The 17,950-nt window shown below is 42.5% G+C and overlaps 2 protein-coding genes across 3 annotated transcripts in view; one reads left to right on the top strand and one right to left on the bottom strand.

The window, feature by feature from the left end:
* Nucleotides 1-17,094, top strand: part of LOC117568051 (Krueppel-like factor luna) — a 39,036-nt gene extending 21,942 nt beyond the window's left edge. The window contains exons 4-5 of the mRNA XM_034248397.2: nt 14,639-15,583; nt 15,666-17,094. Of these exons, the coding sequence (XP_034104288.1) occupies nt 14,639-15,583; nt 15,666-15,838 (1,118 nt within the window). The 3' untranslated portion in view covers nt 15,839-17,094. The remainder of the gene's footprint in view (nt 1-14,638; nt 15,584-15,665) is intronic.
* LOC117568053 (protein twist) overlaps nt 1-17,950 on the bottom strand; it is a 91,185-nt gene that overhangs the window by 29,029 nt on the left and 44,206 nt on the right. The gene's annotated exons all lie outside the window — the stretch shown is intronic.

Here is a 17,950-nt window from a genome sequence, read left to right as displayed (position 1 = left end):
CATTCGTACTCTCCAGAGAAAACTCTCCAAAATTGGAAATCATATAAGATAGACATACAAATTTATTCGGAAGCAACAACGAGAAGCGTGATATATTGCATGACTAACTTGCATCTCCTCTCGAATACACATATAGGACTTTCTTAGGTAGCCATGAATGAAGGAGATACTTTGTTAATTGGAGTCTCAGCTCTCATTCGTTTCATTTTCGTATCACACTTGTTTTGCGCGAATTTTAATTAAAGTCTCAACAGTCGTTTAGTATTACGCAAACGTGGTTAAACAAATCTGAGCAAATTTCATTCACTTAACTTGAATGTTTTGTGGCAAGTAGTTGCTGACAGTTGTCACATGGCTGCAGTCACAGTCGCAGCAGTTGCAGTTGCGGCGACAACACTTTAAAAATTAATTGCTGAGATTTATGAGCCCAGTTAGTGGAGTCTCTGAGCCTGAGAGTCAGCGAATGCGTGCTCAGTCCGTTACTTAGTTAGCCTCGCTTCGAGTATAAGCCATATAAGGCGGCAACGCTGGCAGCTTTTATGCATAAGCTGAACCACATTTCCAGCCATTTCACACTTTTATCAGTTTAAAATATGAAGCGGCAAACTATGGGAAAATCTGTTTTTTTTTTTTTGTTTTTTATAGAGCTGCAACGAAGCCGACAGTCAATTGTGTGTGTGGAGTCGCCGCTAGCGAAGATTTGCGAGCTTTGATAAAGAAATTTTGTTGGCCTGGCTCTGACTTTAGCTTCAGTTTCGGCTTTGCCTGAGACTCTGTGACTCTGGCTGTGGATGAGGCTGTGTGTTGTTGGATGCACTCGTGAGCGTCTTGGTCGCTCGCAGCATGGGTGCCTAGGCTAGGAGATGCTCGAGGCCCGATTTGTCTGGACGATCTGGCTTCACTAGCTATTACCCCATGTCTTGGTTGTTGCCGTTGCGGTTGCTGATGTTGCTAGCTAACTGCCTACTAGCAAACTGAATGCTATAATTAGACAATAAACAAAGCCGCAAAACAAAGCACAACTTATTGGGGCGTAGCTTGGGATCAATTGCAATTGCAAATCCAATTCGTAGTGAGACTTATTGTAGACACAGTGCAGTCCAGTCGAGTCCATTGCGGGGCTGGCCAATCCAAATGCTGGCAATCAAAAACCGCGACAAATTGTGCATTTTGTGGTCGCAAATTGAGTTAACGCTGCCAAATTAGCGGCATAAATTTATCGCTCCAAACGAATGGAGCGAACGGTCAACAGAGTCAGACTCCAACTCCGACTCAGACTCAAACTCGAGACTGAGACAGAGACTGAGATGGAGACAATAAGCGAGAGTGAGATGGAGGCAGCGAGAGACTGTTGAGACTGCCCCAACGATAGTCGAGATTGGGTCTTAATTAAGTCTTTACGAGGCTGTGGCCACAATTTCAAATGGGTGCACAACTTGGACGCTTAAATAAATAAATCTGGTTGTTGTTGTTTTTGTTACTGTTGTTGTTGTTTGTTGCTGTTACTGTGACTAACAATTGGCGCTTGGCCGTTTTGCCGCCGTTTGTGGCCAATAAAAGATCGCAGCGCGCTGATTTGACAGGTTAACAATTTTGGGTTGGGCCGCGGTCCGAGTGCTCCAGCTTGCCAGCCAGTCAGCCAGCCAACCAGGCAACTACAGCAACGACAAAACCAACAACAACAACACATCGACGATAACTGTTAGGCATGTGTCGCTGCTGCTGGTCGTTGCCACCCACCTGGATTGGGCTCAGTCCGGACTCTGGACCCCAAGGCAGCCAGCGGCGGCGGTGCACACACATTTGTTTTCGCTTAAGAGACTTGCTAAGATTATTTTGAACAAACTGGTGGCAACAAATTAATTTAACTGATTGCCAGATATTTACTTAACTTTATTTATTTTATTTTGTTCGCTTCTATTTTTTTTTTTTGCTTTGCTTTGTTGACTTTAGCTTGTGCCTTGTCTTGTTTGACTGTCATTTGTGTCTTGTTTCTGTCGCTTGTATCGATAAGTTCACTCCTAACTATACAGGACATAACGGACTGTTCTTGTGTGCAGAGTATTCTGCTAAGATTAAAATTAAATGCGTGTTTTATGTAAGATCACAAGAAAGATGTGTTTGACTGTGAGATACTCGCTACTTATTTTTAAACAAAAGAAAAACAGTACGCAATTATTCTAAAAGTATATTTATTGAATATACCATAAAATACTACAACATACTGAAATGTATATTTGGTATATTGATATACCACTCCAAATATACCATATTGTTAACCTAAGCAATTAGACCCGACAGCAGTAGACTTTCTTTGCTATATAAAATGATTTCTTAAATATATGATCGCAGGTTCTTAAGACTTTAAATTCAAAACTATGCTTACTATTTGATTTTTTCAATATTTGGGGGCGGAAGTGGGCGTGTAAAATATCTAAAGCAAATTTGATATACGTGGAACAATAACAAGTGCAGAAATAAAAAAAATTAAGCAATTCACCGTAAATATACTAAAATATACTGAAGCCTTTATTAACCAACCATATTGATAATCTCCATTTCAAATATACCATACTATATACCACATTATTAACCTAAACAATTAAAACCTTTTTTTGATATATGTATGCGATTATTGCTGAAGTAACTATTACAATTTGAATTTGGTCGCAAATTTGTAGGACTCTAGCTTAGAAACTACACTTGTTTTTTAGATATGCGTAATCAGAAGTGGGCAAATATATCTATATATCTTAATCTCATATATTCACTGAGATCTAGGTGTTCCTACGGACGGACGGACAGACAGACAAACAAACAAACAGACATGTCTATATCTCGTCGAAGTCTCGTCTGTTAACGCTGATCAAAAAAAGTGTCCTACAGGCAGCGGGTATAAAAATGTGTCCAATTCCAAGTCTAAAGCATAAACAACATTTAGTCGTCTTTTCTATTCGGAAGTTTTACCACTACTTTGTGCGATGCAAAAGACTTTTACGATGAAAAGTGAATGGGAGTAGAGAAGTTGATTTGTATTCAAATCGAAGCCAGGTCAATGCAACGGAGTTTGTAGTCTTACTTCCCATCCTTGTCAAATTGTATGCATTTCACTCGATCAGTGTTCGCCTCTGTTGATTACTTCATTTATAGCTGTCTGATCGAGTCGCTTTTGTGGTTTATGCAAATCTTTGGCTTCAAATTGATTGCACACTTCAGTGGGGATGGCGCATGACTGATGCGAGTGAAGCGACCATTAAGGTGCCCCCAAACATAAATAATATCAAAGCAGCCCAAAGAAGTTAATATAAATTTGTGATAGGGAAAAAACAGGCAACCCAGAATTAAGCATCGAGCATCGAACATTGACTAAGGTCAAACGAGGCGTATGCGCAATGTGGTTGGCCTGTTCGACTGAGTCTTGGTGGAGAGCTGTGCCTGGTTCGGGGCCCTTATACTTTTCAAAAGTCAACAGCAGTTTAAACTCGTTTGCAAAACACTAACGGGCTGTTCTGTTCTGTTTCACTTCCCGCCCAACCTAGCCTTGTCTATGAAGCTGGCGCTGTTGCTGTTGTTGTTGTTGTTGTTGCTGCTGCTTCCACTCAATTTGTTTGCCCAGCGGCACTGAGAATTGGAGTGTCAAACTTTCAGCTTTCAATGCACGCCAGGATGCCTCAGACATTGGCACAGCCACAGCCACAGCTACAGACACAGCCACAATCGAGGCAATGACGCTGGCGATGTCGATGCCGATGTCGATGGCGATGTGGATGTGGTGGATGTCGATGTTGCCACAGCAAGCGGCAGGCAGCAGGCAGCAGCAGCGACAGCAACTGTGCCGCAGCTAGCTTGCTGTTTTTGTATTGACATTAAATGAAATAATCTGCGATGATTGTGCATTAGTTGCAGTCAGCAGGCGGAGACTGGCCATGGTCAGAGAGTGGGACTGGGTAATAGTTCTAGACTGCTGTATTTGGGGAGAAGCGACGTTGTTGTGCTCGTGGTTCCCATGGCATGATTTTGCATGAAATAATGTGGCGCACGAGTGGGCGGGCGAATGCTGGAACTCTAGCTGGAACTCTAGAGCTGTAGCTGGAGCTCCAAAGCGTGCGGGGGGCCACTTGTCGTGGTAATCGTTGCCATGCTGACTGCCCGACTGCCTGACTGTCTGTCTGACTCGCTGGCTGCTCTGGCTGCTTGACTCGGATCTGGCTTGTGGATGCTTCTATTCAGCTTGTCTTTCGGTTTCTGTTTCTGTTGCTGTTGCTTTTGCTTTTGCTGTTGTGTGTCCGCTGCCTTAGCCAAATTTGCGACGAAACAGGAACCGTTAACTGCGGCAATTTGTGCTGCCAGCGTCCCTCAGTTGTTTCCCACGTTATAATTCGTTAGATTTTCAATGCTCCGACTTCAGCTTTTGGGCCTTGTGACTTGATACAGTTTTTTCTTCCCCCGAAATTTTTTGTGTACTTTTTTGGCTGCTGCCGAACTAAACTTTCAGTGATATTCCCCCAAAATGGTCGTAAAGCATCAGAGAGCGAAATGAATTACAAATTCGTATAGTTTGGCAGCAGGAATGTAGGCAAAAATCCCAAAAGCCAAAAGCTCGTCATCAGAAAGTGTATTTGCTCCGGAAACTGTTTTCTGTTGCTCTCAGTCTGCGCTTTCAGCTAGTGTCATTTGCACTTGATTTGTTTACGAGTGTGCTTGGAAGTCTGGGTCGCCTCGGCCAAAGTTGTTTGGATGACACTTGGACTGGACTCGTGCGGATTGCGTGAGGTTGAAGCCTTTCTCTTTTTGCTTCTCTCTCTCTGTGTCTCTCTCTTTTTTTTATTCATTTGCTAAGTGTGCATCACGTGCAAGCAATTATTTTATCAATCATTTAGGCGCTGTTGCTGTTGCTTTTGCTGTTGTTGCTGTTGTTGGCTCCTCGCCTGGCTGCCTGTCTATGGCTTTTTTCTATGACTCTGTCCCGACTTCGGAGTTCGGGGCTGGTGCTCAAACAGCGAAAACGCATTTAATGTCTGCTTAGTGTGATTACGACGCATTAATGCCCGTTCGCCGGTAGATCCCCGATCTCCATCTGCGTCTCCATCTCCATCTCCGTGCCCCGATCAACACCACTTGCCCCCTTCTGCATGTTGCATCTCCGCGATGTATTTTGTTTTTACTGTTTTACAGTCACCGGCAGCGCGTCTCTCGACTCGCTGTTCGTCTTGTGCTGTGCCGTGTTGTGTTGTGTTGTGCTGTAGTTGTTATATGTGTGTTAACTTTCAAATAAATTAAACATGAAGCTGGGATCATTTATTTCACTCGCTCCACCTAACTCGCTAGCTCGTTTGGGCCTGGCACTAGCAACAACCACAGCAACAGCAACAGCAACAGCACCAGCTCTAGCACCTGGTACAAATACCCATTCGACTCCATCCATGGCTATCCCAGTCAGCGGTCTGGCGCTCTATCTATCCGCAGTCTGGCACTCGCAGTCGGGGCTAAGCAATGCGCAATGTTTCTTCATCTTCACATTAAATGCACAATTCCCGACATTTGTTTGAATTAACACGCAGCAATTACCGCTCGCCAAACTTTAAACCTCCAGCTTCCAGCTCCATGTCGAACCCCAGTCTCAGCCGCAGCCTCAACTTAAGCTCCAGCTTCAGATTCAAGCTGTAGTTCCAACTCCAATTGCTGTTTCATCTCCAGTTGCAGCTTCAAACGTCATAAGATACCAACGCATATTAGAGACACACGTTTTCTTGCTTAACAAATTCGCTTTTAAAAGTTTGCAAAAGTTTTATGGCAAAAGGATGTAGCAATTTAAAAAGCATTCATAAAGTTTTTTGTAGCGGATCGTAAAATATTTAAAGATTAATAGTGGCAAACACAAGAATGATAAAGTTAATAAGAATGAATATATACGTTTGAATAGATTATAATATTGAATACTCCACTTCGACAAACAAGAATATTTAATATTTTTTAAGACTCATTGGTCACACTTTATTATTCGCTTACGCCTTGATTTTAATTTTTGAATGTGGCGGAAGTGTTGCGAGATCGGAAATATAATTGTAAATAAAATATTAATTTATTAATTAGTATTAAAATAACAATCCAAGCGTCTTGTCAATTTAAATTAATTGTTTTTTATCAGCCAACAATTTCTAAAATCGATAGACAGCTTTTTATTCCCGCTACCTATAGGGTAGAAGGGTATTATACTATTGTGCGGAAAGGAAATGTATGTAATAGGCAGAAAGAGGTATCGGCGTCTCTATAAAGTATGAATATATATATTCTTGATTAGATAAAAAATGTAGGTCATTTAAGAGATTCTTTAGTTTGGAGAAAAATATTTACTTGCCATACTTCGGGTTTTTGTTGCTTTAGCAGACAATCTGGTAAAGTATACTCTGTGATATATTTTGAATGTAGTACTATAAGTAATAATATAGCAATTATAGCCATTGGTATTTTTTAATATTTTTATATTAACTTGGTGTATTTTAAGATCAACACCGCTATAATTCAAAATGCGTATCTCACTGTCGAAGACACTTGACTTTAGCTTTCTTACTTGTTTTTATTTTTGAATGTGTTTAAGCGTGCAATTGAAATATAAAATATAAATCAGTAATTTTAAAACGTCAATCCAATTATTAATTAATTTAAATTGTTTTGCATCTGGGAACAGTTTTCAAAATCCACAAGCAGTTACTTTAATTTGTCCTTTAACAATACGTTTATCGATAATAGTTGTAATCTATCAACGAAATTAGTCGTGCTTTATAGAAGGCTACACTCGATAAATGAATGGGCAACCCCACAATAGTATAATCAATTATGACAAGAGTTACACGTCAACCTTAGTCTTAACCTGCAGACCAGACTTATAATCAAAGCCACTTAGTAATTCATATAATCGACAACACTGCCTATTGATAACAGCTTTCTTCTGATCTTGGCAGCTGTAGCATACAAAAGTGCAGTAATAAAGATAGAATTTCATATAAATATTACAAGAGTTGTCGCTTGACAGTTAAATCCGTGGTCCTGTGTTCTGTGCGTTTCATTAATCTAATTAATGGCAAATGCGATCAATTAATCAATACACCTAGCACTAAGCTCATACGCGCTTAAAATGGCAAAACGAACGAGAATTCTGTTCGCCACAAAACATGCATTTAACTTAGAGACTCAGAGAGATGGAGGAGCAGAGTGGAAAAGAGAGAGAGAGAGACAGATGTAGAAACCACTTTAAGTGACCATCGCATCGTTTATCTGCTGCAGACAAAGAAATGCATAAATTATTTCTCTCAAGGCATTTTAAAACGCCTGTTGGGCAACTTTCCGCTCAGCCGAAGCCGAAGCTGAAGCTGTGCCCGATGCTGACTAACTGCTCTGTCTTCGGCTAGTTGCTGGAATGGATGCTGCTTGACCATTTGGAAAGCCTTCTGCTTCGTGTCCACGCTTTTGTCCATATTTGTACACAATTAGCAATGACACAAAAAAAAAAACACACACATACTCGTGAAATCGTACACAAAAAAACAGAAACAAACTTCACACACCATAAATCGATTATCATTGCGAAAACACATGCATACATACATACATAGAGAGACACATACACACACTCATACACTTACACACTTGGGCATTAAATCAAATAGCACATTTTATGCCACTTTCGGGTGTGCATAAATTTATTTATCGATTGCTGGTCGACGTCTTATCGCTGCACGCATCGCATCGCCATCGCCTATCGTCAATCAGCGTTGCGTATACGCCATGTATGTCGGCATGTCCGCTGCCTGCTTGCCGCCTGTTGTTGCATGCATAAAATGTATAACAAAATTGTCATTAGCGTAAAGCATTTGTTAACCGCTCAGATCGCACGATAAGCCAAGACCGCAGTCCAAAGAGGAGGAGAGGAGGTGTTTTTCCCCCTTGGACTTTACTTCTGCCATCTATGTGACCAGTTGCCCATCCATCAATGCTGCTGCGGATTGCTGGCCGCGTTGCTGGTGCATCAATAGGTTGAGTGCTGCGGCAGTGCAACACGCGCTGACAATCAACGGCGACAGAAAAACGGGTCCAGTTCCAGTTGCAGTTGCAGTTCCAGCTGAAGTCGCAGTCGCAATCTTGGCCTGCCTCGCATTGCTTTTCACACCTTCACGGCAGCTGCCGCCGTTTGTGGCATGAGCTTACTTCTATTTTTTTTTTTTTTTTGGGTAGGCCTAGACCAGGTGTAAAATGGCTGCATGATTGGCATTGCGTTTGTATCTCATCGTCATCGTCATCGTTGTCGTCGTCGTCATTGTCAGCGACAGCTTCAGCGTCATCTTGGTAGCTGCTGCTTATTGACAATGCGTCTGGCGTTTTGCTGGTTTTGGCTAAGGCAATTCCTTGTTGCTGGCTGTTGTTGTTGTGGCTTTGGCTTTGGCGGTGGTCGTTTGATGGCACCACCAGGCATCGAACAACGGACAATGGACATCGCGCTTCAGGCATCGGGCATCGGGCACGGACTCCAGACAGTAGGCAGTAGGCCAACTAAAAAACAAGTTGCGTTGACATACCAATTAACTTGACAAATACATAATTGGTAGCAAACAATTAAATGTTTTTCTTGCACAGAATGCGCCCTGGCCAACAAGGCAGTTAACTAACGTGGCTAACTGAGCCGCCGCCTGCCAACCAGCCCCATTTTGCTGTCAGCTTATGAGCGCAGAAATTCATTTAAATTTATCTAGTTGTCAGTTTTGCTAAGCTTTAAGATATTTGCACAATTTGCTCGTAAAAAACAAATCGAGCTAACAGAGAGAGAGAGAGATAGAGAGAGAAAAAAAGGAAAAAGAAATACAAATCGAAATACAAATAGAAATACAAATACAAACAGAAATAAAACGGCAACCGCTAACGAAGCGCCAACAATGTTTAAGTCGAAGTCGGAGTCGGAGTCGGAGTCGAAGGCAAAGACGACGGCGAAGGCAAAGTGGAGGATGATGGGGACGATGCTGTGGGCAGTGGCTGTTATACGCTTCGTTTAAGTATTATCCACAAAGTTAACCAGCTTGTAACACTGCGCTGCATGGAGATTTTGAATGAAGAGAACTTTGATAGCAACAGCAAACAAGTTGTTCTTTATTCGAAAACTTATTTAATTTACAAATTTACTTATATCAAAGCACAAACTTTTGAAATTCGTGTGGGTACTATAACTTACTCACAAATGTTTGCCAATCAAATTGTAAATATTCAGGTTGATTCAAAATAGTCCTGAGTAAAAAAGTTAAAATGATGATTTATAGGGTTTGCTGGATTTTCGATTAGTAAAATATTTAAGTTATTCATGGAAATTCATGGAAGTCTTCAACTACTAATAAGCTTTAAGCTGTGATTGATATAGATTTTTAGTAATTTACATGCTCGATAATCTTTACTCGGAAAAAAAGAAAAACTGTTGCGCAATTTAGCTTAATTCACATAAAACAAGGTAAGAATTTTAATGTTTATTAGTTATTAGCTTAATGTTCAACAGTTTTAAAGTTGCAATCAAAACTATTTGATTTTTATCAGCTTTAAGTTGTGATTGTCATCGATAGTTTCGTTTTTTCAGATATTTACATGATCGAGAAACTTTCGACAGAAAAAAAGCTGACAATTTTTGCAAATGAGCTTAATTTGAATTAATTTAATTTTTCATAAGTAATTAGTTTGATTTTTAACTATGCTAAGATTGCAATGAAAACTATTTGATTGAAGAGTGTGCAAAATTCGTTGCTCGCAGCAGCGTTTAATTCTTAAATGATTGTTGTTTTTGTGAGTCTGTTTGGCCGTTTGGCAGGTGCAGTTTGCATTCGGCAGTGTTGCTGCAGCAGCTATTGTAGCGACTGCGCTGCCAATGTTGTTGTTGTTGCTCATTAGTTTTTTGCTGCCACAAAGTCTACGTCTGTTACCATTTTGGGCTGGCTGGGAATCAGGCGCTGGATTAGCCAGCCAAGCTAGTCGAAGGCAGAGGCAGCCGCAAAGCGTTAGAGTTAGAGTTAGGAGTCTGCAGTTAAGAGTTAGGAGCTTGTGTGAGCTTGATTCAGTTAAGACAGATAGCAAAAGGCAAAGGCAAGAGCTAAAAGGAAAATCGAAACATTTGACTCCTATCGCAAGTGTGGGAAACTGTTTTTTTTCAAGGTTCAAAAGACGCCCGCAGAGTGTGAAAAATGGCAAAAAGAAATATATAGGCATTTGTATGTGTGCTGTTGTTGTTGTTGTTGTTGCTGTGCTGTTTTATTTGTGTATGTGGTGATAGTTAAACTTGCGGCCACAAGTGCTGTTAGCTGCCCCCACGGCGTATGCACAATGCCATAAATTCAGATGTGCAAGCGTTTAGATGTGGCCGAAAGTTTTGCGGTGTCTGCGTGTGTGTGTGTGTGTGTGAGTGAGTGAATTCGCATTGCTCATACGCCATGTTGTTTCATAATTATAACTTAAATACGACAGTTTTATATAAAAATCTACTAGTAAATCAATGTGCGCGCGCCTGGCAATTAACTGCCAAGAAACGTAACAAACATAACGACGAGTCGTTCGCTGCTAGCTTTGCGGTGCAGCGAAGCACGTCGCGACGTTAGACAGTCAACCAGCCAGCCAGCCAGCCAGCTAGCGAGCTAGCCAGGTTGCTAGCCAGGCAGCCAAGCGAACTGTCAATTATAACCAATCGGCACACCAAGTGCACATTAAACCCTATCAACTGTTTTTGTAATTTATTGTTTGGTTTTGCCAACAAGTCGCATTTGGTGCGAGATCCGCATTGCATCGCTCAGTTCCACGCTGGGCGATGGCAACCCGGTTGCATTCAGTCTCTCTAGTCGCTGCTCTGCTCGGTTTGGCTTTGGCTGTGCTTGTGGTTGTGGCTGTGGCTGCGGCTTTGGACGGCAGCCTCATCATAATTATCGCTGTCTGTTCGGGCGGCACGTTCAACGCAATGCAACGCAATGCAACAGCAACAGCTTGCAGCTAGCATCTTACAGCCAGAGCTGCCGCTTGCAGCCTGTTGCAGCCCGAAGCTAACAGCCAAAGTCAAATGAGCAGTTTATGGCCAAGACGACCATTTTGAAGACGAGCCAAAGGAGCTAGCCGCATGCAGGTTGCAGTCAACATTACCTGACTCTATGTGTGTGTGTGTGTCTGTCTCTCTGTCAGTGTGTGTGTGTGTGTGCCACTCGGGGCAACATTCACTTTTTTTATTGCACCACTTTGGCAATAGGCACAAGTGTGATTTCAAATCTCTGGGTCGCCTCACAGCTCAGCTCAGTTGAGTCTCAGGCTCAACTCGCTGCTGCGGCTGCCACTCGGGCCACTAAATTGGCAGAAATATGGAAGTCAGCGTGTGCATTTCGGTAAAAGCGGTGATTATATGCCCACTGAGAAACGGAGAATGGACATTTTTTTTGGCACAAAATATATGACAGTCAGTCGCCCGTTGTCCGTTGTCCCCTGTCCGCTGCCTGATGCCAGTTGTTGACTGGCGACTACCGCTCTTACATACAATTGCTTTGCTGGCCACGTAATGCGCATTAGCATATGCATTGCAGTTGTACTCTCACTCGCTCGCATCCATGAGCCCAAGCAAAGCCAAATGAATGGTCCCTTCTAAGCAACGCAATTGCAAATGGGGCAACAAAAACAGAAAGACACACACACACTCATACACTTGGAGCGAAATGGCCAAATGGCAAAACGGCACTGTGGGCTGACGTTGATGGCCAGTTCAATTAAAAGCCATCAATTTTAATAACACGAGAGACGGGGCACACACACACACACACTCGCACACACACACACTCGCGAGGGAGACTGCTACCTTGGGCGCTGTTAAACCAAATGCTGGCCTGAAAATTACAAATGCATCAGTAACAGCAACAGCAAGAGCAACAACAACAGCAACTCCCAGGCCTCAGTTCCCGGAGTCTCTGAGCTCTGAGCACATGTGTAGACAGTCTAAAACTTTAACGCACTTGAAGCACTTGAGGCTAAAACAAGCGACCGGGCGGCCATTTCACAGACCCCGTGTTAACGGTCAGTCAGGTTGCGGTTGCGGTTGCTGCTGCGGTTGCCAGTTGCCTGGTTGCCGGTTGCCCAATGCCAGTTTGCCAGTAAAGAGCAACTCAGTCTGTGGCCCTCGGTCATGTTGTTGCACGGGGAGCTCTAGACACAAAGCACTTAAGCATGGGTCACTCATACAGTTTGGGCAGCAACCACACCAACAACAACAGCCACAACAACACCAACGGCGACAGGCAACCAAACGAGAAGAGACCAAAACAAGTGAAAATTGAAAGCACTTGCAGAAGCCACATACATAGAAGGGGAATTTTAGCAACAAATAAGTACAAATTTATTCAAATGTTATTTATTATAGTATTTTAAACTTCCATTGGAATATGCAAGTGAAGATAATCTAATATAAGTGAATTTGATCTAATATATTGTACCTCGAATTAATATTTAACAAATCAATGGTTGTTTTTAATCTCCCTTTGAACTTTATTCATATAAAAATGATTCGTTTTGCGTCGCTCATAAACGAACAAAAACAAGTAAGAAAGCTACACATTTTGACACAAAGCAAAACAGTGCGGTATTATTCTTAAAATATAACACAAAAATACCAAAACATACATAATGCTATATTTGGTATATTAATATAGTACTACAATCAAAATATGGGTATATCGACTTTACAGTTTCGGAGATGCCTTCTTCTGCCTGTTACTTACATTTCCTGCAGGCTCAAAGTTATAGTACTCTTCTACCCCATGGGTAGTGGGTATAATTGTCTAATCGAAGAAGTAAAAGAATTGAATAAATAAACCATCATCAACTTTTTGGTTCAGCTGTTCAATTTTGTTCTTTAGTTCGTTTGGGTTCAGTTTTGATCTATAGTTCTTTCTATTTACATTGTTCTCTTTATCATTAATTGTTCGATTTGCAGTTGGTTCACTATCTTGAATTATCGTCTAGTTCTATGAATGGTTAGGAGCCGTAACGTATGTTTTATGTTCTTGGTGTTGATGTTGGATTTTGTAACTTAGACTTATGCCTTATATGTTACATTTGAAGGAAAAATACAAACACATTTTTAAAACTGAGTAAAAAACAATAAAAAACAATAGCATCCTTAAAATAGAATAGAGCGGATATAAATTTTGCGACTGAGAAACGTCAAGGAAAGAGGAACAAAATTGAACGACCTTGTTTAGAAAATTGAGCGAAGCTTACCCTAGAATATTATTTAACTATGCGTTAATTCGAATTCAGTATGTATATCGCTAATAACACTCAGGAAAATTGCCGATCCATCTGTCTAATGATGCCAGTTTGGTGTAAACACTTGCATCATAGAATCATTCAAGCAGTTCCGCTTAGTGCAAATGCGATATAAAACTCACTGTAACGAAGTGGATAAAGTGAAGAAGCTACATTGAAAGTGATACACTTAGGCGGAAATCTGGACTTGGTTAATAATATTAAGCTATCATATTATGATATTGTACCTGAGCCATTATCATTCTCTTGAGCTTAGCAATAATTATATTAAGAACCTGAATTTTCTCATCCGCAAACAGAGTTAATAAATTAGCTTATATTAACATTTTTGATCTAGCAAACGCCCTAGTCTAACAAAAACACATTTAATCAGCATTCATTTATCGTTCGTAGCTAAGTCGGAAATTCATTCACTGCACTTCATTACTGGGAAAACCAGTCGCAATTGACGATAGAGTTGAGTTGAGTCAAGTACCTGGTGGCGCAGTCGAAACATTCATATGGAGCAGAGCAGAGAGAACCCTTCAAGTGAAGCGGCTTCAAAGAAATGAAAAATGCCGGGAGACCAACTAGAAGTTTATGTGAATCGAGGGGCCAAGAGAAATATTAGAGGAAATTGGCAGCCGTCAGACAGGCATCAACTGAAGCCAGCAGCAGCAGCTGCTGCCGATGATGTTGATGTTGATGCTGTTGGCAATTGATGTCGCGGGCGCCAAAATCGACACACTTGTCCCTCTGCAAAGTCTGTGTGTAATAGTGTGTGTATCTCGTAAGTTTGTTGGCTGCAGCAGCAGTCAGCATTCGGTATTCGGCACTCGGCAGTCAGCAGTCAGCATTCGGCAGTTGGCAGTTGGCAAACGGCGCCGCTCAAGTACAGGTTAAATGGATCACGACTGCACGGATTTGATATCCGTCTGTCGCCAGCAACTGTCCGACTCTGTCCCGGGCCCATAAAATACGCGACATGCAAACGTTTTTGATGCAATGACTCGCTCGGTCCGCCTAGCTCACTCTCAGGCTGAGGCTCAGGCTCGAAGCTCAAGCTCGGGCTCCATCTCGAACAAAATTAGGAAATTGTGTACAACTGTTAACTGACAAGGCAAAGTGTTCGAGGCAGTTGAGTCGAGTCGACTAGCGATCAGGAATGGGGAAGGGGGAAGGGGGAATAGCTGCCGATCTTTGGTTAAGCTAAAGCTAAGCTGATTTTTATGCCAATAGCTGGTGCACTTAACGAGTCTCATTAAGCTTTTGCCGACTATAAAAACTCAACAGTTGGCCATTTTGTTTAACTGACTTTCAATTGCCTTTACAATTGCAGCGAGCACTTCGCATGCCAGCGGCAGCAACAGCAACAATCACAGCAGCAACTATAACAAATCCGCCACCAAAGCATCCGCCAGCAACAAGAGTAACTATAGTAATGGGAAGCATTCGGGGGCATGCTCATCCTCCGCCTCCAGTTATGCAACAGGTGGTGGCTCAACGCTGGGGGCCTTTGGTCGACAACACCAGCAGCAGCAGCAGCACCATCAGCAGCAACAGCAGCAGCAGCAGCAACAACAGCTGTACGCTTCCGGCGTCTCCAAGTTGCCATTTTCGCCATTCTTTGCAGCATCGCCATTCTTCTTCACTTATCGACGGATCAGCAAGCAGGAAGACAACAACAACAGCTGCAGCTACAACAACGGCACCAGCAGCAGCAGCAACCACAGCGCCACCAACAACAGCAGCCTCAGCAGCAGCGCCAACAGCAGCGCTCTAATGCAGGACTATGATCGCAAGTTCAGTTTGTTGAGTCTCTTCAAGAATCCCTACAAGTTCACCGAGGCCCAGACGCAGCGCAAATGCAACTCGCTGAGCAGCAGCGGCAACAGCAACGGCAGCAGCACCAGCCAAAAGGCGTCCCTTACAGGGGCAACTGCGGGGGCGGGAGCGGGAGCTGTTTGTTCGCCAAGCTGGAAGAGCTATGCGGGTGCTGGCTCACCGCATGCGGCACTTAATCCCGCCTTTGGTGGCATGGCACTTGGTGGCAGCAGCAGCAGCGGCGGCGGCGCCACGCGAAAAGACAGCAGCAGCTTTAGTGGCATCAACTTTGGCGGCAGCGGTGGCGGAGGCGCCTCCGCGTTCAGCCGCGACACTGCATCCAATGGCGGCTACAATGATCTCTCCAAGAACCGCAAGGTACACAAATGCGATACCGAGGGCTGCGACAAGGTCTACACCAAGAGTTCGCATCTCAAGGCGCACAAGCGCACACACACAGGTGAGTCTAATGTCTAGTGGCCATAGAATGGATTCAATTCCTTGCCTTCCCCATCTCTTCCTCTCTCCTTTCCTCTCCGCAGGTGAGAAACCGTATGTGTGCACCTGGGAGGGCTGCATCTGGCGCTTTGCCCGCTCCGACGAGCTGACCCGCCACTACAGAAAGCACACCGGAGTGAAGCCTTTCCGCTGTCAGCTGTGCACCCGGAGCTTCAGTCGCTCCGATCATCTATCGCTCCACATGCGACGACATTGAGTGCCACCAGAGGCCATAGGAAAATATACTCACACACATTTCTCAACACATTCCAGTACACAGGAGACAAAGGGAACGTCGTTTCCTTATTATTTATAAAACACTCTGTTTCATACATCCATTATATCGCTGTTGTATCGTTCAGTTTTTATGACCTAATGCATAAGTAGCTCAATTTAGCACTATAATGGGCTTAAAGTCCAGACTAGATATAGTGAACTTTAGCTGATAATCGAAACGAAAAGAGTTTGTAAAAATCTTTTCGAATCTTCACAGACGTTGCCTTCAAGAAGCCAAGTTAACAAGCGGTACTACGAGTATAAAAAATCACAAATTACTACATCTACATCAATAAAAAAAAATATAAATTGATTTCGATATGGATTGTATAACTACCATATAAGTAGAAGCATAGCATATTTATTTGTATTGGTGCTAGCAACTTGTGTGTACATACTAAACTAGATACGTTTTACATATCGATCGATTAGCCAGTAATGCGATTTAACTAATTTTAGCTCAAATTTTTATACTATATATATTGGATGTTAAGTAGAAAATTGTATACAACTAAAACGAACAAAAGAAAAAACAGAAAACAAATTGAAAGACAGGCACAAGAGGCAGCTGCAGCCAAGCAATATTTATAAATGACAATAATCTATACTACTATAAACTATATTAAATGCTCATAGAATTACTTAAAACTATCGAATACATTTGTACCATATGCAGATGGCAGTTGCTGTTCAACAGTTGAAAATTTCTTCACATTCAATTCACTTCCTTTAAGAACCAGAACATTTGATTACTCCTCCTTTCTAATTTGAAAATTGCAAAAACAATTCATGTTTAAGTATTGACTTTAATCGGTGTTTTTTTGCCAAGTTAACAGCTTTAGTGTCTCTCTTGATCATCATACTTGAAGATCTTCGTATTTATTGCACTCTGGTGAGTTTTTAATATAATTCTAAAGTATTTTAACGATTGTTGTGTATCTCTCTCGATCTTAATTGATTTTTACTGTAATCCCAGATCAGAGAATCGATAAATTGAAACTGCAGCACTGAAAGATCCGCAACTGCCACGTAGATTTAAAGAATCCACAGACAGAGATAGACAATTTAAATGCAAGCATCAAGAGTAAAAAAAAACAGATAAAGAGAACAAAACAAAGTGTATTACTATACTATATATACAACATACCATGCGATGCATACGTCTATTTTTTGCTGAAAATAAAAATAAAAATCAACTTTTTGTACCATACTCTCATGGCTGTCATGCAACCTATATATACGCACCACGATTGATGGGCGGGGGCAGAGGTGGGGACGAAACATATTTACTCGTAGCTTAACCTGAACAATAAACGGCAACGACGAGCGCTCATTAAGCCAACAGAAGCGAGGCTGCGACCAAATCCGTTGTGCATTTTCATTTAAATGAAAAATCAATTGAGCGCACAATGGCAACCAAGTGGCCTGTCCCTGGCCACTATCCACTATCCACTGGCCACTGGCTTAGCCAAAGATGTGTGGCAAGTTGTCAACAGGCAGCAGCCACAGCAGCAACCACAGTCGCGGAGGCATTTATGTGTGTGTCTATGGCCTGGCAAGGCATGGCCCCATGGATCGGGGTCCACTACTGACTCTGGCTTTTGGCTTTGGCTCTCTGGCTACGGCTTCGGCTGCGGCTGCGGCATCGACAGTGAGTGCAACTGCGACTGTGGCACGCACCCGCCAATTGTCCAGGGGCAGCATTGTCGTTGTTTGTCGTCGGCTTGCGCGCGTTGTTTGCAATAATAAAGATGACAAATTTCTCGTCATTTGTAATTTCAATGTGGGGCCTTGGATTGGCCTTTTTGCTAATACGCGCAACTGGTTGCCACTCGAACAGAAGTGGGAAATGGGAGCGGGAGCTGGAGTGAGAGATGAAGCTCTTCTTTCTCCGCTCTCATGACACCTGCAGCGGAAATCAGTGCATGAATAACGTTGCGGTCATTAAGGTAAAATTGTGAAATATTACATATACGCAGATGAAATTTATTGGTAAATTAATAATAACCACAGCCGACAGACAGTAGCTGTTTCAGCCGTTGTTGCCGCCACT

This window comes from Drosophila albomicans, chromosome 3 (assembly GCF_009650485.2).
Source record: "Drosophila albomicans strain 15112-1751.03 chromosome 3, ASM965048v2, whole genome shotgun sequence".
Taxonomy (NCBI): domain Eukaryota; kingdom Metazoa; phylum Arthropoda; class Insecta; order Diptera; family Drosophilidae; genus Drosophila; species Drosophila albomicans.
The sequence above is the reverse complement of the archived record's forward strand: the minus strand, read 5'-3'. Positions and strand labels throughout refer to the sequence as shown.